General features: G+C 44.8%; 3 protein-coding genes and 3 non-coding genes across 7 annotated transcripts; all 6 read right to left on the reverse strand.

The window, feature by feature from the left end:
- Positions 1-1604: 1604 nt before the first annotated feature.
- Positions 1605-4366, reverse strand: rps8a (ribosomal protein S8a). The gene is made up of 6 exons (XM_056596333.1): positions 4262-4366; positions 3396-3502; positions 3084-3183; positions 2636-2811; positions 2265-2394; positions 1605-1759 (listed from the first exon to the last, which is right to left on the reverse strand). Exons 1-6 carry the CDS (start codon positions 4263-4265, stop codon positions 1650-1652), a joined length of 627 nt encoding a protein of 208 aa, XP_056452308.1. The 5' UTR covers positions 4266-4366; the 3' UTR covers positions 1605-1649.
- Positions 2886-2953, reverse strand: LOC130388402 (small nucleolar RNA SNORD38). Its single transcript, XR_008896427.1, has one exon. It is a non-coding gene; the product is annotated as a small nucleolar RNA SNORD38 (small nucleolar RNA).
- Positions 3253-3358, reverse strand: LOC130388405 (small nucleolar RNA SNORD46). Its single transcript, XR_008896430.1, has one exon. It is a non-coding gene; the product is annotated as a small nucleolar RNA SNORD46 (small nucleolar RNA).
- LOC130388399 (small nucleolar RNA SNORD55/SNORD39) lies at positions 3574-3648 on the reverse strand. The gene has a single exon (XR_008896424.1). It is a non-coding gene; the product is annotated as a small nucleolar RNA SNORD55/SNORD39 (small nucleolar RNA).
- Positions 4367-4954: 588 nt separating the features above from the next.
- Positions 4955-15498, reverse strand: hectd3 (HECT domain containing 3). 2 transcript variants are annotated; one of them, XM_056597354.1, is made up of 20 exons: positions 15394-15498; positions 14510-14992; positions 13785-14038; positions 13073-13208; positions 12526-12647; positions 11877-11990; positions 11574-11656; positions 11303-11468; positions 10748-10829; positions 10070-10252; positions 9703-9755; positions 9420-9588; positions 8855-8968; positions 8084-8173; positions 7281-7487; positions 6651-6780; positions 6198-6272; positions 5890-5971; positions 5725-5796; positions 4955-5196 (listed from the first exon to the last, which is right to left on the reverse strand). In XM_056597354.1, exons 2-20 carry the CDS (start codon positions 14861-14863, stop codon positions 5112-5114), a joined length of 2571 nt encoding a protein of 856 aa, XP_056453329.1. In that variant the 5' UTR covers positions 14864-14992; positions 15394-15498; the 3' UTR covers positions 4955-5111. The 2 variants fall into 2 exon arrangements, with proteins under 2 accessions (XP_056453329.1, XP_056453330.1); XM_056597355.1 differs by having other exon boundaries at positions 15398-15492.
- A 183-nt stretch (positions 15499-15681) lies between these two features.
- Positions 15682-19607, reverse strand: best4 (bestrophin 4). Its single transcript, XM_056597311.1, has 9 exons — positions 19453-19607; positions 19262-19362; positions 18804-19037; positions 18363-18517; positions 18048-18125; positions 17598-17750; positions 17405-17485; positions 17057-17211; positions 15682-16055 (listed from the first exon to the last, which is right to left on the reverse strand). The coding sequence occupies exons 1-9, from the start codon at positions 19602-19604 to the stop codon at positions 15842-15844; spliced, it is 1323 nt and encodes a 440-aa protein (XP_056453286.1). The 5' UTR covers positions 19605-19607; the 3' UTR covers positions 15682-15841.
- Between the last annotated feature and the right edge of the window lie 2452 nt (positions 19608-22059).

The raw sequence follows: 22059 nt of genomic DNA on the forward strand, positions 1-22059 counted from the left end.
AGATCGAAAAATATGAATGGGTTCCAATGGAGAGAAAGTAATTATTTTCCGATCCCACTATTTATACGCCATGGATAACACATATGTTGTATGTGGATATAAATGATAATTATTCATGTAAAGAAAACTAAACATTTTCGTGAAGAAGTTTGATAATGTTAGGGTTTTTCCAAGTGGAGGATAAAAGCATCAAAAGAGGTGAAAACCATTATAAGTTGGGGCAAGTGGAGAGTTTCAGTTATGCCGATGGGGAGATTGTCGGTCTTGTCCACGCCAGTCGCAGGGAGCGTGACGGGAGCGTGTTTTCTCTACAGCCTTTAACGGAACAATTGCACAATAAACGGTCAAACTCTTGACATGAAAAATTATCATTTAAATCCACAAACAACATATGTGTAATCTGGGGCATATAAAGACTGGGACCAGAAGATAATTACTTTCTCTCCATTGAAACCTATTCATATTTTTGTCGATCTCATAGGTCCCATGGGCTCTACCAGAAGGGACGTGACTTCGCCACTCTATAGTAATTGACTTGCCAATTATGTTTATTCCATTCCAATGCATCAGAGCATTTATCGATATAAAAATGTATATTAAAAGGAAACACGCATTTTATTTAACCCATTGATCAAACAGACTTAACTTATGTGTGTCTGTGTTCTCTGGACCATAGCCAGGGTTTAGAAATTAGTTTGGTCCATATTTTATTTTTCTTATTTACTGCATTCCTGGATGAGCAAAATCCATACCAAAATGACAACTACAAACACAACCCAAGCTACACACTAAACTTATCAATAATGCAATAGGTTCAGAGGGAGCAAAAATACTTTAATTAAGTCAACATATTTTGCGTGCGTGTATTCAACTGCTGATTAGTTACATATCTCCGATTTGTATATAGGGGAGTTGGGTAAGAGCTTTAGTTGACCCAACCCGTTTTTTTATATTTGTTTGTCAAAGTAAAGCTTATTTGGTTCAGGTTGAGCCACAACACTGAGAAGTCATATTTTCCCTGACCCGTCTTATGCATTATTTATCGACAGGGGACTCCGAGATGAAGGTAACGTTTATTTGTCTTTTTACTTGCCTATAGGACATGAGTAAAAAATCTCTCATCTTATGCAATTCCCGATGTAAAGAAAAAATAGGAAATATATGCCTCATAGCTGGCATGCTTCTGCGTATCGTTTAACATTTCTATTGATGGTTTTAAATCTAGGAATAAACAAGAACAAAAGCCTGGATAATAAAATAGCCACAGCTGAACCCTTGTCTTTATATCACCTTGTTTATCCAGATGCATCATGGCATATTTTCTTCAGAGAAAGTTTTGGAATTACTAGTTTTATTTATGAAACTGATTGAATTTTCAGCATCCACCTGTTCTTAGCCTTTGAAAGGAAGAAGTCCTTTTTGTGACCCAGTCCTTCTGCAAACCAAGGTTGATCTAACATTGAGGATGTTTGGACAGCAAGTGAGTGCAGCATATACCAGTCCAGTATGAATGGCCAGTGCATCTGAAAAACCCCTGATATAAATCCATCCCCACATCTCTTGTTCTAGTCAAGACCCCAAAGAAAGTGAAGACGATACACAGCTTTGGGACGTTTGGATTTTATTTGACTTATCAAACGGCTGTACATCTATTTGCCTTTCTTGGCCTTGATCTTCCTCAGGTAGAACTCGAGCTCCTTGCCTTCCAGTACGTAGCCGTCAGCCCTGCCACACTGGCCGGGTCTGGAAGCAATGCAAGCTGTGGGAGAGAAACACCAACGTTTAATAACATGCAGATAACGTTAAGTACTCATCCAAGAAGACGGATATGGGCTCCTTGACACACCTAAATTCGTTTTTTCGGTAGCACTACATGCAAAACCGTGGATGGATGCTCCTGGATCAGAATATTTGGAACATGTATTTTCATTGTATTTCAATGAGCTGGGTTTGTCATCATTTCCAGGGAGTGAATTACCAGTCTAGTGGATACCGACCATCAACTAAATGTCAGATTTTATCTAGTTTGTGCTGCAACTGATAATAGGCCTCGTCAATAGCAGTCTCGAGAACACAATATCTTCCCACATCATTAACTTAAAACTCCAAAAGTGAGTGGCCTAGTACCGCTTATACAATTGAGTGATTACACTTCTCCTTAAACCCATACATAAGAGAATCATGCAACATTAGAAGTTAGTTATTCCCTGAATGAGGCTGCACGAGTAAACTTGTTAAAATAACTTTGTAGACGTTTGTCTTACCAAGAAGTTTTCCCTGCTGGAACTGTTCCTCCAAGAGGGGATTGACTTTGCTGGTCTTTTTGCGCTCATCAATCTTCTTCTGAATCTTTTTGGACCTCTTCTTGTTCAGAGTCTCCTCCTCCTCAGCGGTCTATAGGAGATGCACAAGAAGAATTGAGATGTTGTGGCGTAAAACACAACATGTTCCAGTGCTCTTCAACAGTTGTAACTTTATCATAAGGCCTTCCTCAGGGTCACAATTGTCTTCAACCGAGCAGTAGCAGAACTGGAAAAGTTTAGTTAACATCACTGAAAGGCCACTTCTAAACGTGGGCTAAAACCACACAGCACAATACAAATTATTTTTAGACAAATCGTAGTATTATCCTTACCAGTTTAGCTCCCTTCTTGCGTCCCATCGGAGTGGCGTAGTGAGCCTCATACCACTGCCTGAAGGGAAGACTGTCAACAAGGACAATGCAGTTCTTCACCAGGGTCTTGGTTCTCACCAGCTCGTTGTTGGAGGCGTTGTAGACCACATCTATAATCCTGGTCTTGCGTGTGCAGCCTAAAAAACAGCAAACCCCAAAACGTTTAACTGGATGTAGATGCAATTGCTGGGGACGTTTTTAGTAAACATTCTTTCTCAGAGTCACATTATCGTCACTTGCATTCAGTAGCAGAACTGGACATGGTTATCGTCATTGAAAGAAATGTGGGCCTACATGTAGTACATATTACAATTAATGGATCATTTATCAGGTTTGAGATGGTCATTTACCATTAACCAAGATCTATGTGCAGAAAACGCAATTAAGCCAATATATAAACAAATCTTACATTCTGAGCCCCAAGCAAAGTTGCCAACGTCAAGCCTGAGAGCCCTGTATTTCTTGTTCCCACCACGGACCCTCACCGTGTGGATACGACGAGGTCCAATCTGTTAAAAGAATAATGTAGTGATTAACTTGTTGCGATTTCCAATAACAAGCATGCCCAACATGCAATGCACGTGTCAGAGTAACTATGACAGAGTCCTATCATCGGCAAGTACGATTTGAACCAAAACGGCCAAACAAATACAAGCCTTAGGTCAGGTTCTCATCACCCACAGCATTAAAAAACAGAAACAGCATTCGTAGGGCTACATACCTTTGTGTTTGCGGGTGGGCGACCGAGCTCATACTTCCTTTTCTTGTGATAAGGCTTGCGTTTACCGCCGGTCTTGCGGCGTTTATGCCAGTTGTCCCTCGAGATACCTGGTGCAGATGATACAAGGGGTTAATTTGGTGAGTAGATTCTATTTGTTTAATTCCAAGCATGAATCGCTTGAGCAATCAGTTCTCCAAGGTAGTTATCCTCATAGCGAGCTCGGATTCCGCTTATAGTATCATCATATTGCTCAAACGTACAGACAGCATGCACATGGCAAAAACACCTAGCTTTCAACAAATATCTAGACTCAATGGGTATATACAGAGTACTAGATCCCGGCATTACCCGCCAGCCATCAAGAAAACATTTTAGAGTCATGTGTAAAGGGAATTACGTTCTTTGTCAATTACAATATCTGTATTTTACAATCTCACGAGTCACAACGGTGTTAGTTAGCCTGCTAGTTAGCCTAGTGTTAGCGTGAACTCAGTACTACTGCAAATCACATTGAAAATACAAGCGGGTTAAAGTTTAAGATATTCCCAGGGAACACAAAGAAAACATATGCACCCTGGAAGTAATTTAAGTCAATTAAATGAGAAGTCTACCGTGTTTTTAAAAACATCGTTCCGTATCAATTGCTATACAGCCCATGAGCGTAGCCATCTTGGTAGCCAAGTCAGCCATCCGTTTCCACAGATCTCAATTTAACCAAATACATTAAAATGTGTCTATCAATTTGGCCATCTCTACGATTAGATTGTATTAAGCAGGTATATTTCAGACTGTTAATGCCATAATAATGCTGTATAAAACCTGATGGACAAGGATTCTCTCTCCAACCCGAGCATGAAAACACGTACCCATTCTCAGGCGCCGGCTAGAAAGAGAACTCGCAAGGGCTCATGGGGAAGTTTGAAGCCATTTCTTCTCGCGAGAAAACCCATTACTTCCTGTTTTTTCGCAGGTAAACCTCGTTCATAGCGCCACCCAAAGGCACTTCATCAATGCACTAATGATTAATTTTCACATGTCCCTAACATTTGCCATACACATATCAAATTATTTTGGCTTATTTTCGAAATATTACTTTTCATACGCAGAAGTGAGTCACTTATTATTGGTATCACAATATTAAGTTATCAACCTGAACATTGGGTATATGTTGCAAACCACTGTTATCTTTCTTATCTGCACATAACGTTCACCTGCTCTTGTGATGCTTCATGGATTCTAGTTTTCTTCCCAAGCCCCAGTCGAGTTTACTTTACTCAGCTCCTCCTTCATTTTATCTTCATCACAAGTCCAGCACTCTAGAACTAGTAATATTTCTTCAGATCCCTTCAGAGTAGCACCCAACTCTTAAAAAGTTCATATTTTCTGGTGTATTGATGAATTGTATTTATCTCAGAACCACCATACTTTCACAGATGAGACCTGTTCATTGCCTCTTTTCACATTGGTGTCATAGCACACTAAACACTGATGCTGCTCCAAACAATATTGATTTAAAAACCCACATCAAGCTACTAGACTTGTCTGTACATGTGCAGAAACAAAAACACATAACATTCATATTTTGAGGCCATACTTTATTATATACACAGTCATGAATAATTGGCAAAAATGTAGATATGGTGGTAATTTTGGCAAGTGATTCTGTGCGAGTGTGTGTGAATATGGGTTCCCCTATACAGCCACGAGGATGGGCGATCACTCTTCCCAGGGGCTCATGTCCGTGTCGATAGCCACACAGTTGTACGCAGCATAGCGCAGTTTCTCCTCGCAAACCTTTGCACTGTTGGCGGAGAGAACAGTGGTTAAAAACACATGAGAATCTCCATCCGTCCTTCCAAGTCTACAATCAAAAGCAGTAGTGTATGTAACAGCTGACTTTAGCAGCAGGCAATGCCAATGATTCCTTAAATATATCAGTTTGTATGTAGTGTCAGTGTTGTTCCGGATGTCAAATTGTACTGTAATTATTAGTTAAATACATTTAAGCATTCATATCAAACATTGCCATATATTGCAGCTTACTTTAGCATCAGGCAATGCCAATGTTTCCATAAATATATTAGTTTGTATGTAGTGTCGCTGTTATTCCTTACATCAAAATGCATTTATTAGTTTTATACATTTAAGCATTCAAATCAAACATTGAATACTTGACACCTGAACTTAATGTATGCGTCAATGTAGTGACAAACAAAATATTTTCTACATTAAAATGAATGAAAGGGTGCATGTCCTCATTCATGTCATAGTGAATCCAGTCGCTGTAAAGCAGAACGTGTCAGATATATCCGTCTGGTGTGCTCCTTGCCTCGGGTAGTTGGGTAAATAGAGGGTGCTGGAGCACGTGGAAGACTGTGGAAGGGCGTCTGTAGTTTCAGACCTGGAGGGGGCGAGGGGAACCACGTCAAAACAACACAACACCTCGTGTGAACGCGTCTGAGGAGATAATAGACGATCCTACGATCCGGCGTACCCGAGTTTGTCAGGAAAGATGTAGATGGGAGCGGGGAGCCGGCTTCGCCCGGTCACAAACCTCAGGAACCTGCTGCGGTCCTCTGGGACACACAAGGGACAAGTCACGTGGTGCGGTCATCGCGTACACGTGATACTGTGACCATTGACCATACAAAACACACAGGAGACACGGCTAGCACTTGGCCTTGCGACCAGTTCATCTTAATTAATAAAGAATTAATGATAATCTTTGGCACAACGTTTCCACCAAGCGACATTACTTCTACGTTACATAAAGTAAAAGAATAAAGCAATGGGAGAACGTACCGTTGGTGAAGTTCTGCAGGGCCTCCCACAGGTACTGCACCCTGACGTCGGACTGCTCCAGGTCCTCATAGTGGGCTGTGAAGGACAGGGGGAGAAACACTCAGGGCTGCTGCTAGAAATGCATCTCATTTCTTATTCAATTATTCTAATAAACCCTTTGGTCTATACAATTTCAATATCTCTACAAGTCACCAGAGACAAATGCCACAAATGGTCAATCAATGATCCGAAGTGTTATGCTCTTTTTGTATTGAAAGATCGATCCTGTAAATCGGTCCAGCACTAGAATTCATTGACATTGAAGTAGTTTTCCCTTAAAAATAATACATTTCCAAATAATTTCCGCATTACCAAGCTCAGACCATAAACCCTTTAAGAGATAGACGTAGCTTCTTTGACCCGTTATGACCTTAAACCAAGGTAAATCTGCATTGACATCAGCGGGCCACTCACTGAGTCGTTTGATGGCCTCCACGGTGATCTCGGGGTCTCCACACACCTTCTTCTCCACCTCCTGCCAGGTGAGCAGGTCCAGCACGGCCTGGGGCACCACCTTCAGCAGCCCCGCCTGCATGGCGGCGATCTGGAAGGAGACGCACGGCAGACAGGGCTCGGATGAATCCCCAACCACAGCGGTGGACCTCATGGTAAACCAACCACTGGGACGGACATCGGTGAACACAAACGTCCAAGGTGACGTTTGTGTCACCTTGGAGTGTCAAATAGATAAATTGACTTTTTTTTTGATTTTTTTTTTTTTTGCATTCATATCAGAAATCTTTTTTGTTTTCAGTTCCACTTACTTTGCGTTCAATTACACTTGCAGTAAGTGACAGCCTGTAGAAATTCCCAAATCTGTGTCTAACCTCAATTGGAGTGGATTAAAAATATAATTTTAAAAGTGCGATTAATCGCGATTAACTCAGAAATACTATGCGATTAAAACTTTTAATCTTTGACAATCCCTAAAAAAAATATATCTGACAACGGTGTAATGTGCAAGTGAAGGGCGTCACTGCCACAACAGAGCCCTGCAGAACACACATCCAGCCACGCCCTCACGCCCCCCCCCCTCCCCGCTACCTGCGGCCGGCTCTCGTCCAGGCGGGCCTTCTGCACCAGCCGGATGAAGGCAGAGCGGTCCTCGTAGCGGACGGCCACGCTGCTGCCGCCCGGGATGAGCTCCACCGTCTGGCCGTCGCTCAGCAGCGTGGTGTACACCAGCTCCTCCCCGAACTTGAACTCAAAGGTGGCCTGGTCCATGCTCTCCATGGCCTCCAGCAGCTTGACCTGGGGCCCGGGAGAGAGCGCGACAGCACTGGTCAGGGCGGGGCATCGCTTCCCCTGTGAAGGGCTGATTATGGTCCCACGTCCCCGCAACGCAACGACCCCACAGACGCTTCCACGCAGTCCTGAACCTTCATGGTTCTGCGTCGGGTTTTAGTGAGCGGACCAATCACAGACCTCGCTGCTGCGTCGCCTCGACAGAAGGTTACAATTATTGGGAGGCGCACGTCCGGCCCTTGCGGAGGACGCAAGGAGGGTCCGTAACCCCCTTTGGGTTACGTTAACGTGGGACCATCAGCCCTTGAGTGGGCGCATAACGACAGTGGGGCTAAGGGCAATGTAGGTAAGATTCAAGAGTTGTTTGAGAATAATGTGAGAAATGCCCCATCTATCTGTGAGTGAAATGCTCTTTAAAAGGACATTGTGTTATTATAGCTCCATGACAGGTGAGTTAGGGCAACGCTTCTCAACGGCAGAGAGACCAACAGGGATTGGTTAATTTTGGTTGTTTCTTTTCTACATCTTCCTCTCTTCCTCCAACAGTACAGCGCATCACAGATGCTGCGGGTGCCACGAGGTTTGTGGGGAGGGATGCTGACCAGAACAGAGTCCACCGCGGGGAAGTCTTTGCTCCAGCTCACGTCCTCTCCGCCCAGCTGCTTCCACACCAGCCCAGGTAGAGCCAGCACCTGCAGGGACCCAGGGCAGACAGCGTGAGACCGGCAGGGAGCAGGGACCTCCTGTCCTCCTGGTTCCCATCAGCATTACTTTTATTTAACCTTTATTTTTCAGTTTCTTATTTACAATATGGATCTGGTCCAAGAGGCCCCACCAGGAATTAAAGGTACAACTAACAAATACACAGGCATGACTCATTAGGGCAAATATAAGACGGATATACAAACACACAGCCTATGTACAGAATGAAAGTAGAAAACACAAATGCACTAAAACTAGTCAGGGGACGGGCGTGAAGGTCTGGACAGGGTGTAATAAATAAGAGACAACATAATAATGAAAGGGATGTATTAAATCAGGATCGAATGTAGTTCACCAAACTGGCTTTTTTTGGGCTATTATTACAAGACATCAGTCCTACTTTAGCTGCTCCCCCCTAGCCTAGAATCCAAAAGGTGAAAGGGCTTTCCCACATGGCGGAATAACCTGCCACACATTTCACCTTCTTCAAAAATAAATCTTCCATCTTATATTGTATTATTTCATTCTATGCAATATATGTGTTGTGATGTATTTCTAACGCTCCTTATCGTTATAGCACTTTGTGCCTCCACTTGAAATACAAATCCAGTCCATGACGCCCATTTTAATCCCCGCTGCATTCGTTCAGTGCGCGGCGTGCGGCTGCTAACCAGGAAGTCTTTTCCTCTGAGGGCCCCGCCCATCAGCTGGCCGATCCACTCAAACTTGTGGAACTCCTTGCAGGACGGGTTGGGTACGTAGTAGTCCCGGGCCTCCCCGCTGCCCTGGAGCGAGGCATTAAGGAAGTGTTAGTACCTCTGGGTGGTGGGTAGATTCCCCTAACCAACAATCACAATATCAAAGAGGCCTTCTGGTGCACACTCTTTTGTATTTAGGCGCGTGCTATGATGTTGTTGCTCAGGCTTTTACACACTCCACCCGCTACAATCACCGAATTCTCGTTCGAATATTTGCACCACAGAGCTGCCTAAAAGAATTGGCAGTTCCGATTGACCAATAGAGGGCAGTGTGGGACCATATCACATAGTCCCTAAAACAAAGTGCATTTAACTTCTGAATTGGACCAGGACTAATCCATACGGACGCTGTACAACCCATTACATCACGTCTCGTCTAAAGTAAGTTGTTTGGGGCGTTTTCCTTTGAAAACGACCTGCATGGAAGGAACAAAAAGGAAGGAAAGGTAAGAAGGCAGAAGGCCTGAGTGCGGCGCACCTGGTTGGACGTGCGTGTGAAGAAGGGCAGAGGCATGGGGCATTCCCCCGAGCTGGGGCACAGCTCCTCAGACATGTCGGCCAGGCTGTCTCTGAAGCCGCCGCCCTGGTCGATGATGCCCTCTGCGATGAACTTGCACTCCCACCACTGATCGTACCTGGCGGGCCACCTGGTGGAGCGCACGCAAGAGGGGCAGAGGTGACGATCAGGAGGCCAGAGGGGGTCGAGTCGTGTGTGGGATCGTGAGGGGTGTGGGGAGGGATTCAAACAAGGAGAGTTCTACCTGTAATCCAAAGTCTTCTCGAATTTATCGGACGGCTTTAAACCCTCGTAGACCTGGGTAAAGAAATGGCGTATTATTTGAAGGCGATTTTATTTATCTTCTACATTCCCCGGTGCATTCCACACAGACTGTGTCTGTACGTGACAATCTATTCATCAAGGTTATAGTATAAAAAAAAAAACCCGCTTTCAGCCAGATCTCAAACACTAAGATTTAAAAACATCACAGCATTAACATGAAGCACTCATCCACACATAGAATAACAAGACCACGATGTTGAAGATCATGGACGACACAATTAAAAAACTATCCCATATATCTGGGTTGGCGGGCCCTGGTTCCGCGGCCAGCAGCTGGCGGCCCCTACCTGGGTGAACAGGGCGTTCTTGCAGCTGGGCTCCAGCGAGGGATTGTCCCGGTGCTCCATGGCCAGCCGGCGGTTGATGTAGAGGCGCGGCATGAAGTTGGGCTTGCTGGTCTCGGAGTCCTTCAGGCACTGCGTGATGAGGGCCGAGCGCCGCTTGGACAGCAGCAGGAACTGCTTGATGCTCTGCGGGGATCAATTCATGGGACGATCGTTAACTCGGGTCACATGTAGGGCTGACCGATGCACCGAATTCAAACCGACGTCACGATGTAATAGAACGCGATATATTTTTTACTGTTACGTTTACTGACTGGGGATCAGTACGATTCATATAGATTTTTCTTGTACAATTCAATAGTTAAATAAAGATGTTATAATATCCATTCATGCATCAATTCATCTCAGCAAATAGGCCTGGCCTAAAGGTAAGAGCCGTTTATATGATGACTGCTTCCAATGTTGTGTTGGTCATACTATAGAATGATTTATTGCTTGTTTAGTGAATAATAATAATAAGTGAATAATACAGAACGTAAAAAAACTAAAAACCTAAATAGCAATCGCAATAATCGTTGAAATAATCGCAATTAGATTATTTCCCTAAATCGTTCAGCCCTGGTCACGTGGCAGACCTCTGTCCGTTGTGCACGTGATCTGGGGGGTGGAGACAGGGCTCACCTTGAGGTGGCTGAAGGTGCCCAGGCTGTAGTCCCAGGCCGGCACCAGATGAGGCAGCAGAGCGTCCAGGAGAGAGATGAACCTGTACGCCCAACACAAGGCATCAGTCACATACTGGAACAAGAAGGGAGCATGAACAAAGTGAAAAAGTACGCAATAACTTTTCAACTTGCTGGCTCAGCTGAAGTGAAGTCATGTTTCACTTTCATTATTAATTTGTTGTCCAGTTCAGCTTGGGCACGGTACTTCCCCTCGGCGATGTTTAGTGTCAAGGCCCAGTGGACAATTTGCCCAGTGGTTCTTTGAATTAAGTTATTTGGGGATCCATGGCTCATGGCAGATAGATAGGACCCCTCAAAGCTTTAAAGGGGACATGTAAAATGTACAGCTTCTGACATCCCAGGTGGGCGTGTCCACCTAGATGTATCACATTTTCAAAATGGCTTGTAACAGCTAATCACACTCACACCCTCACGGTGGTATAATATTTCCCCTTTAACAGCTATTTTCAGAAACCCCTACGAACCAATGGAACATGCCCCACTCCCCCCTGACCTTTGGATGACCAGGGCTCTGCGGTAGAGGATCTCAGGGGGCGTCCCCTCCAGTCGGGGGTAGCGCACCAGGTTGGAGGACTGGAAGACGTCGGCGTTCAGGCCCAGGTCTCGCTCGCACGACGACTTGATCTTCAGGCCTCGGATCCTCACGTCGATGCCCTCGTCTGGACTCGGCCCGGGGTGGACGTTAATCCGTTAGAATGACATTAGCAGCAGCTTCAGGAAGGATCTGCGAGGTAAGGTATGGAGCTGGTGGCTCATAGGCTTACCCCTGCACTCCTCTATCCGGACCTCAATGACCGGCAGGTGGGACGACATGTCCTCCAGAACGCAGACCTCTCCAATCAGATTGCTGCGGGAACAAGACACAGCAGCGACGGTTCAAAACTGGTCAGAAATGTTATTGTCCCGCATGGTTTCTCAGTTAGCAATCGGATGTCCTTTTTAAATATATATGACGATATATGTGAGGCGTTTATCATGCAGTCCTGAACACCCATCGATAGAAAACCCTGCTTTCTAATAACGGAACCAAAACAAACCACATGACCCTTTCCCTTGTGAACACTCACTCGTCGATGGTGACGTCACTCAGCTTCTTCAGGTTGTCCCCCTCCCCTCCGTACACCGTCACCCTCTTGGGCATGTAGTTGTCGTCCGTGGCGTCCACCGTCAGGATCAGCTTGCTGGAGGCCGCAAAGGGGGCGGCGGGCTCAGAATATGAACCATGGCAAAGACCCAGCGACGCTACGATCCCACGCATTCAGCCCATGTTGGAGCCCAACGGCGCAGGGGAACTAAGGGTGGTCGAGGTGCTGCATACATGCACTAGGCTTCACCTCACTTAGCTGCGCTTACATTTATACTTTGATTTTAAACACACGTTTATTGACATTCTGCTGTTGGAAAGATGCCCTTTTTTTTTGTCTATAATGACAATATTCTATGGATGCTGTATTTTTGGTTTATAATGCTAGTGTTTATGTGTTGTTGTGTTTATTCTATTTACTTGGACGTTTCTTGCTTGAGCTGGGCACCTCTAACATACAATTTAAAGTCTTCTGTATCAGTTACATAATTATTGCCACTTAGCATTGATGGTTTCTTGAGCATTCACAGCAGGCAGCGACAGATATGGAAACATGGGCGAGAATACCAACTAAGTGGCCCCGAGGGGCCCAGAGGGGCCCCCATCCCGCAGTGAGGGCATGCGTCTCGTACTTCACCACGGTGCCTCTCTTCATGTGGAGGCGGATCCAGTGCTGGCCCTGCATGCCGTCGCTCTCCCAGTAGGTCTCCGTGTCCCCGTCCGTCAGACCGCTCGCCCCGCCGCTAGGGTCCTCCTGAACAACAAATAGCATTTAGCCTCTCTCACACACACACACACACACACACACACACACACACACACACACACACACACACACACACACACACACACACACACACACACACACACACACACACACACACACACACACACACACGCTTTCCGTACTGCTACTCTATTGAGACTCGTATTGATTCAGTCGGGCTGGTGCCTCCGACTGCTGGGTCGATCCATTTAGAAATCTGCCGATAGAGCTGCATCGTAGTCACGAGACAGAAAGCCCAGCCATCCAGGAACACAGAGGTTGATCGCAGTGCTCCTGCATAAATAAAGCCCCCCTGATGGCGACCGTTGACCGGTATCCTCATCCCCCACCACCACAGCCACAGCAACGCGTCACAGTCGACGCACTGACGACGGTCGGCCCGTGCGACTCACCGAGCAGGAGGACACGTCGATGCTGGTCACGCACTGCTTCACGCTGCCCAGGTTCTCGTCCTCCTTGCCGATGTGGTCGTAGAAGAAGTGCACGAGGTCCTCGTCGCTCTCGTACGTCCAGGTGGGCGGCACATGCCTGGGGGGGGGAAGACAGGCATCGCCTTTAAACCCACGCAGAGACGGCTCGCCTCCTCACTCTGACTCCACAACGCGCGGAATCGAGATTTAGTATGAGTTAGTGGAAGAGGTATAGAGTGAGTAAATGAGTGACAACAGTGTTTTTGAACCGGTGGTATGTGAGGGTACTGCAGGCGGTACCAGGGGTTTTATTCTTGAAATAGACCGATTTACTATAACTGAAAAAAGGGAATACATCATTGAAAATAAATGTATTGTAAAAATAAAAAAATCTTTTGTTTTTATGAAATAAACACACTGGGGGCCACATTGCTGACGTAGTCTTTCCACCGCTTCCCACCGGCCATGGTAGCAGACACAACCTCGCAGTGATTATTGTGTATTTGGAGGGTGACGGCACTCTGCTCAGTTACTGCATTTGTATTCATCTATTCATCAGGTTAGTTACTCATACGAGGTAGTCCACGAAAGGTCTTGACGTCAACTAAGCTGCACACCTCAAGTCAGTGGCTGGGAACCAGTGAGCGTCACTGTGGTGAAAGAGAAACAGACCCGGAGATCCCGACTCCCTCACCTGAGCTTCTGGACGGCGGCCGGGTCGCTGTCCGCGACCCTGGGCTTGGTGCCGAGGTGCAGGGCGTTCTCCACGTCCACCACCTGCTCCCAGCGGCTGCAGGGCTTGTGGTCGTAGCCAAACAGCTGCTGGTGCCGGCTCAGCGTCTCCGGGGACTCCACCGGCACCAGGCGGTCGCCGCCCTCCGTGTGCTTACACACCAGGATCCAGGCCTCCTCCAGGTCCTGGCCCGCGCGGTGCTCCTCCAGCTGCTCCTGGTGGGGGGGGACGGGGGGGGACGGGGGGACACGTGGTCAACACGTGAACCACTGGTTGGATACAGTCACGATGGCTGCAGGATATATAGGGAGCGGTATGGTTGGTGACCGACGGGTCGTCTATGGTGAGCGTTAAGGTGGTGATTTGATACAAAGCAGCAGGTTTTATGTATGCAAGTCTATTTTAGAAATGATTACAGAACGACATTCTAGGACAACATTCTGTTTGTAATGTTCAAACAAAAGAAAGTAGTTACGAAAGCAGGGAGCTGCAAAAAGGATGGCCTATGTTGGGTGCATCAATGAAAACAATTCTCCATCAATTTAGAAAGTATATTCATCATTACGATTCGATAATTAGTGGATAAGCGAACACTGGTGGTGTGTAAAGTGCACATGCAGTGGTGCCAGAATAAGAATATGATTAACAACTTTAGAAGTGATCACATTGGAACCTCAGACGCCTACCTTGTTTAATTTCACCCAAAGGCCTTGGCTGTTGCAGTATTCATCGCCAGTTGTCCGTATGCACGTTCCTTTCTTTGGTTCAATATTATACTTGCATAATTTCTTGTTACTGGTCGTTGTAGGGGCTTCAAACACGGAGACTACGGTCTTTCCGGGAGTACCAGCAGTGCCAGCCGACGTGCTGGATGATGCGGAAGAGGCGGACGATGAATCTTTGCAGATTTTATAACATACCTCGTTCGGCACATAACATAAACTCTCTGGTACAGGCTCGCTCTTTCGGAAACATTCAATGCACTTGTTCAGGAAGCGAATCCTCCCTAGCAGCACGTGAGGGCTGTCACCCAGGGCCATGTCGGTGCTGTCAGCGGGCTTCCCACCACCAGCAATGCAGCGGTCACTTAATAACACGGCGGCGAGGCGTCACCTGACATGACCGTTTTCAGTGCTTGTTTGTTACCACGTAGTGTGGCAGCGGATTCCCTGTTTTCAGCAAGACAAAACAGAACATTCGTTTGAATGAATCAGAGCTCGGCTTCAGTATGCATATTATATGATGCACGAAGCAGAGCAATGTCCGTCGCTGAGACCCGAACAGGGCTGGTTATTATACAATGACTAACGTTAATCTCACAACCTCATACCCCGTCTCTGACTAGGGTCTAAAGGGTGACACGCCTGTAATATAATCATTCAGATAAACGATAGCAAAAACGAAAGACTGCTAAAGCTGCCACCCAATGGCTTTCACACAACAGAACTATGAAGTAAGGCTAGCTATTATTAACAAGCTTTTCGTTAGCTAATATAGCTGCAAAACACGTCATTATGTTAGTAAAAGAGAATGGCTTAATGCTGCTTTAATATTAATGGTAACAACTTACCTACAATTGGACTTTTCAACCAATAATGTCAACGTCGTCTGGAGTCTTTGGGTGTTTACAGGTAATGTAGTTGGTAAAGCGAAAGTATACGGAAGTAAGTTTTTGACATTTATTTTGACCCTTTTCGTGATCCGTCTTGTTAATTTCAAAGTAAAAGTCCTTCGCCACTATCGCTTCGCTTATCCAACCATGAACCATACGTTTGCAATATTGCACAGTCATAGATTTAAATTAATAACAAATATCAAATTTATTATGATTTTATTTTGAACAATGCATCATATAGAAATATATATAAGGTTAAAAATAAAATAATAAATAAATCATGTTTCAAAACCATTATTGTAACAAAAACAGACTGTAGAAAGCTTAAACAAATGCATAAACCTCCTCTTAATGCCATCATGTAATCCAACTGTAATCATTGCCTGTGTTCTTGAGTCAGGGCTCAGACCTCATCGCCACTGCCGTTAACGCAGTCATCCTCGACCGGGTGTGTCAAGCCTTCCAGCAGGGACGGGAGGCTCGCCCCTCGAATGATTCCCTTGCCCTTCTCCCAAACCCCCTCCAGCCCGTCTCCAAGGGAGCCCCTGGGCTGAAGCATCACAATGTTCGAAGAGGAGTCCTGTGGCTGGTGCACCTGAAGATCCTCAGCGCTCATCCTGTAGGATACACAGAGGCCAGAGACACGAGTACAGAACACGGTGAATCTAACTAGGAACACCAATTACGTCAATGGCGGTTTGCCAACTTCTTAAAAAATACAACGCCTGGCTTGTGTTTGTGCTAAATAAGTAGGAAAATAAAAAGGGAAGAAACTAAGTTAGGGCTATATTTTGGATTGATTCCTGTTGGCTTTATTAGTCGACTCAGCAACAGTAAACACAAAGTTTTTTTTGTGCAATAGAGACAATTCATTGTCTCGCACTGATGACCACTGAGCTTCTCCGAGGGAGGATCCCAGCTTTGTAAGAAACAGCCCAATCCTGCATGATTAGTCACATGACATGTAATGTGATTAAAGCCGTTTCAAAACCTCCTCTGGTGACTTCACCAGAGGGAGTGTCCCCCTCACAGCAGAAAGCAGAAATCAACACAAATCACCCTTGACATCACACACACTCTACACAGCCAGTATTCCCTCTTACCCTCAGGCCGCAGATACAGAGCCCCTACAGTAAGGACAAACGGAGCCCTGTCAAGTTTTGTCCCGGCATCCATAAGACTCTTGAATGGTTTAACCCCTCCTTGAACTGTATCCTCTTGTTTTAATACCTGGAATCTTTTTAAATTATTTATTTATTCATCCTCTACTATGGACGTAATAATACTATTTATTTATTGGGCTTAGGCAAGGACTTTTATTTTTATTTTCTGCAGGGCTGACGGTGTATGTTTGCGAGTGTGTGTGTGTTTTTCTTTTGTTTATTGTATGCACTGTTGGGTATGGACACACCCTGCTGCTCCTCCACATCTGAAGTTCCTAACGGAAAAATAAAGTAATTTGAATTGAATTGACAGCCGTACGACGGCTAGACACCAGACCGGTCTGCCGGCCTCCCCAGTGGGGCCCAGGTCTGACCCTGGACGCTCCACCTGGGCTCCGCTGGCGGGACAACGACCAGCACTGACCCCAGAGAGGGAGCGCCCCCCAGCAGCTCACCTCATGTCGTAGGTGGAGCCCATGAAGGCGGGGGTCCGCGCCCCGGGGCCGGCGGTCTGGCTGTAGGGCGCGGGGGAGCCCGCCGCGGCCCAGTGCTTATCCCTCACCGTCGGGGGGAGGTTCTGGTACATGTCGTCCACAGCCAACATGGAGACCTGGAACGAGAGCGGAGAGATGACGCGAAACTGGAACCAAACCCCCCACCCCGCAATAGGCTCTGAGAAATAAAGGCCTGGGAATCTTTCTTTCAGCGTGGCTGTTTTTTAAATAAAATATATATTTTTATATAAATTGCAGTAAAAACCCTGAAAACGTAATGATACAAAATGAATCAACAAATTAAACCACCTGAAAGTTTCGGTCGATCAGTTGGTTGGTTTCAAAGTCGTCGTCGTCCTCTCCAAAGGGATTGATGATTAACTCGGCCACCTGCGTGGAACCATCACAGCCTCATCGAGGTATATGGGCGACCACTCTCATAACAGGAACTCACTGTAGACAGCGCAGTCATCCCCGTGTCGGGGTATATATACCTACATACCTTGAGCCATCCGACGTAGAAGAAGAACTGGAGAAGTGTGAAAACAGGGACGTACAAGTCGATCTTATGGTCTTTGTAGCCCTTCATCGGGTTTAGGAACTGTCGTCCGATCAGGCAGAAAGCAAAGAAGGAGTATACTGCAACCGTCACGACCTGGGTAGAGAGCAACCATAATATTATGAAGGCACAAATTTCATTACAAAAGGTTAATGGCAAGAGGAAAATATATATGTATCTTTCTTGTCCTTAGTTAAATCAACTCATGAACGTCAAACTTACCAAAAAAGAAATACATAGGAATGGATTTAAAGGGAGGACTTTTACTTTGTGAACCAGGAAGTTCCATCTGTGGGCATCAATCCTCGAGCCTAACATCTGATGCCTCCCATAGGTCATCCGAGTATTCCAGAAGGTCTTATCTTTTATTATTTTATTACACGTCGTACATACCTGCGTGTAGACCAGAGGAATGCTGATCCAGTCATAGTGGAACAGGAGGCTACACTTGGCTCTGTATTTATTGAGCTCCTGTGAACATAGTGGATAATGGTTTAAACGCAGGCCTACTTTGATTTATTTAATGCTAGATTATTTTATCTCATATTATATGATATATATTATTAATCTTGCTATTACATTTTTGCATGTCATTTAATTTCTACCTATTTAATAAACACTACTAGATCACACTAGGCCAGCTTTGATTCATTGATCAAGTTATTACGTTGTTCTTTCCGATTTTAAAGGGGGAAAACGTAGGCCTACTTCCATGAGGAGTTTAAGCGCCACATCGTTCCTGACTCGACCCTCTTCCCTGGCTTCGGCCGCCAGGTTGGAGAACCACGTGAGGGGCATCCAATACTTGTTGAAGTCAGAGTTCAGGGACTCCAGCTTTTCCACATCCTTTGCCGTCATAAACCCTGCGTATATACAAGGCGCTTAGCAATCGATTTGCAGTCCGAAGCCATGCATCGTGATCCGTGGCCATGGGACATTTTGAATTTGGAAAAAAATGTTACTAAAGTGAACAATGCAAAGGTAATTAAGAAGTTAAGCTAGTTTTAGAACCGTATCAGAATCATTTAAAAAAGTTTCACCGAAAAGGGTTCAGACATTATATAGCCTTTGATGAGAAATTATGATTAAATGTATATCGTGAATACGGATTTAGCAAGTGTATATACACAGCAGCTGCCGGCTCCTCACCGGCGTCTACGATGTGCTCGAGGGAGGGGAACCGCTTGCGGACCCTCGTGCTGATGGAGCGCAGGATGAGGACAGACGACAGGTGCGCATATCTCATCAGCGTGCGCCGCAGCAGGCGTCCCCGCTCGTCTCTGCCGTGCACGTTCCCAGACACCACCATCATCAGGTTGTCCGGCAGCGGGAAGCTGGTGTACTGACCCCACCATCGGTTGAAGGCCAAGGTCACGTAAAATCCTGTGGAGGTTGTAATCGTTTTTGAGAGCGAGCCGTAAAACGTTTTTGGATTGATTTAATGCAAATTAAAATATAAAAATAAAACATAAAATAAAATACTCTGATTCAATTCCGATAGGCCTTCTTAGAAAAAGTTATAACTTTCACAACATTTTAAAATAAATAAAAGGAATTCTGTGTATCCCGGATCAATGAAGTGGATTAAGAAACTTGGATGGACTTACCCAGCACAAAAGAGACTGGGATGAAGTTGGTGTTGGTGAAATGATCACAGTAGAGGGCAATGCGCTCAAACAGGTCCCGTTGTCTAGATGTGAGTGTATATCTACACACAGAAGAGATCCAGTGCTCAATGCCAGATTCAGAAAACAAAAGAGTCAGTGTGTCAAGAACAAACACAAATAAAAGCTTTTACCTGTAGAAGACACTGACAAAGGCGTACAGCGCACAGAACACCAGGAATTCCTTGTAAAGCAGCCGGTAGATACTCCCTCTCCAACGGAAGAGGAGCTTGGAGAAGCCACCGAATCGAGCGTTGGCCACCTCCAAGGAGTACGACACTGTCATGGCCGGAAGTCCTAGAAAACATCAAGACCCACTTCACACAAACTCTCAGTAGGCTGTTCTTGGCCCAAAATACTAGAAACAGCTGACTTACAAAGGATGAGGCTGATGATTAGTGTGCCTGCTAGCTCTACTGATGACAATATGAGTTCCCCGTGGCCTTTTTAAACCTCCCTGTCAGAATGTGATGATCCGCTATACATCACTCCCAGTTTATAGCCTGGGAATCCTGTCCCTACGCGTTCTACCATGAGCTGTTAGTTAAAGCATTAGCTAATAATTGGGGGACATTTTGATCTTTCAATAACTCATAACAGAGTCACAAATTACCTCAATAAGCAATTTGTAGCACAGAGGTTAATTAATTAATTTATATGAATTAGGAATGTCTGTTAAAGTATGATGAGTATGTTACGCATTTCATTTCCAATTCTTTGTTTGAGTAGGCATTACAACTGAGGTACTTCTGTGTTTCCCATGTAAGTAAGTTATTGGAATGAATGCACCACAATGGTAATGTAGAACCCAGCACTATACAACTTCATGACATAATGCAGGCTATACCTGAAAACACACACACATTCCCACCTGCACACATGGGCGCGCACGTACACACACACACACACACACACACACACACACACACACACACACACACAATCACACACACACACACACACACACCCTGGGTTTATCATTGGCCATTCCAGCTGTCTTATTTGTTCTTCACATCGTTTTCCTGTCAAACTTAGTGCTTCCTTCTCCTGGGCAGTTTTATGATCCTTTCCAGTTCTATTCTGACAGTGGATATTTATGTAGGCAATCTACCTTCTTCGCCCCCTTATTAGAATACACACTATCCAAGATTTGTGGTTGACTATTAATAACGTATTTGTCACACATGCAGCTGTGTTTTTAATAATTTATCTGATATAGTGACGTTTATATTCTAACCACAAGATGGCGGTTGTGAGATCTGATTTGATCAGGTATAATGTGTAAAGTTATTATGTTATCATTTAATAAATATGCATATAAATACAAACCTGAAGCTACATCAGTCAGATGTCAAATATCTGCATCTGTTCATATTTTAGATTGGATGTCATTATAGTTGTGGCAATTAAAACCACATCCAAGAATACATTTTTACTTAAATAGTTGGATGACCGCAACCATTTGATCTTTGTTGACACTTCATTGGAGGGTTGAGCATAAGGCTGACCCGATAGGTCATCTCCTCAACACCATGTCTTGACCATGAAGAGGAGTCTTGAAGAATGTTGATGACTGTTGTAACTTAAGTGTCATTCGGTCAAATATTTCATATTAAATGCAAAGTTTCATCAGTCTTAAGCATTCAGACTCCTTCATGCACAATCGGTGACATGCATATGACAGGTGCATGTGAGTCTTATGCATAGCCCTTCTAATATACGATTACCCTAGTGGCATTTTTGTTTGTCCATGTTCACAAAGTGTGGTATTGGTGGTTGTGGTGGACTTTACAGAGTAACATACCGATGATTGGCTCTTAAACATCATGAGTAGTGTGTCTTTGTAGTACAGAACAAACATACACTGTGCGAAGAGAAAACTGCTAACGTTTTTTGAAAGGTTTCAGAAAGGCAGTTTTGTGTTTGTAACCCAATGCTATAATTACTGCCCCTTACATTATGCAAAGCAGGGATGGGATTCAGGTATAGCCAAGACTGGATTAGGATACTTTCCTACCTTTTTATTTCCTACCTGTCGTAACCGGATATCAGAGAACATCATTATTCAAGCCTACCAGGTCTTTCCTCTTTGTTCATAAGAGCCATCATTGTTCATATAGCCTATATATTTGTTCATCATTTTGGCATTTTATTTTCTGTGAGAGCACACTGATATGTTTTATAGACAATTAAAGATCACATCACCATCAATTCCAAAACAGGGACATAATTGCTACAAAAGCTTTATTTTAGAAATATATTTAGATAAAGTTATGAAACAAAAGAACATCAACAAAGCTAAAACCCATAGGACCATGAAATAGAACATTTAATAATTTACAGTCGAATACATGAAATGAGTCAAAATGAAATGAGGGCAATCTTGAAAGATTCATTTGAAGGACTTAAATATGTTTTTTAGTTGTCAATTCCTGGAAATTCCACAAACACCCCTCTGCACAATCATCAATAAGCTTACACAACCACAATGCTTGGCAAATACAACCCGTACATCCAACTAACAATAGTACATTCTGCACCCGGGTGATTAGACCCCATTGTTTAGCCAAAGGTACTGTACGTACCGGCCTTCTATACTGTGAGGGGGGTGGAAGGTGGGAGGACATGTCACCAGCCGGTACTCAGACCTGACTTAATGGACATTGAAGGACATTCTTCTGGAAAAAACGTCGTGAAAATGAATTTAAATGAAATAAGGTCAGTGAAGCGTAGGTTTGTCT

This window comes from Gadus chalcogrammus, chromosome 8 (assembly GCF_026213295.1).
Source record: "Gadus chalcogrammus isolate NIFS_2021 chromosome 8, NIFS_Gcha_1.0, whole genome shotgun sequence".
NCBI lineage: Eukaryota > Metazoa > Chordata > Actinopteri > Gadiformes > Gadidae > Gadus > Gadus chalcogrammus.

Coding starts and splice junctions, on each gene's coding strand:
- rps8a (XM_056596333.1), bottom strand. Junction 2,812..3,083: donor CTTTGCTTGGGGCTCAGAAT/GTAAGATTTGTT, acceptor GCTGTTTTTTAG/GCTGCACACGCAAGACCAGG. Junction 1,760..2,264: donor CCAGCAGGGAAAACTTCTTG/GTAAGACAAACG, acceptor TCTCTCCCACAG/CTTGCATTGCTTCCAGACCC.
- hectd3 (XM_056597354.1), bottom strand. CDS start 14,863: ATGGCCCTGGGTGACAGCCCTCACGTGCTGCTAGGGAGGATTCGCTTC. Junction 11,991..12,525: donor AAGAGAGGCACCGTGGTGAA/GTACGAGACGCA, acceptor TGCGGCCTCCAG/CAAGCTGATCCTGACGGTGG. Junction 8,969..9,419: donor TCACACGCACGTCCAACCAG/GTGCGCCGCACT, acceptor GCCTCGCTCCAG/GGCAGCGGGGAGGCCCGGGA.
- best4 (XM_056597311.1), bottom strand. CDS start 19,604: ATGACAGTGTCGTACTCCTTGGAGGTGGCCAACGCTCGATTCGGTGGC. Junction 19,363..19,452: donor TTTGTCAGTGTCTTCTACAG/GTAAAAGCTTTT, acceptor TTCTGTGTGTAG/ATATACACTCACATCTAGAC. Junction 17,486..17,597: donor TCTACGTCGGATGGCTCAAG/GTATGTAGGTAT, acceptor GGTTCCACGCAG/GTGGCCGAGTTAATCATCAA.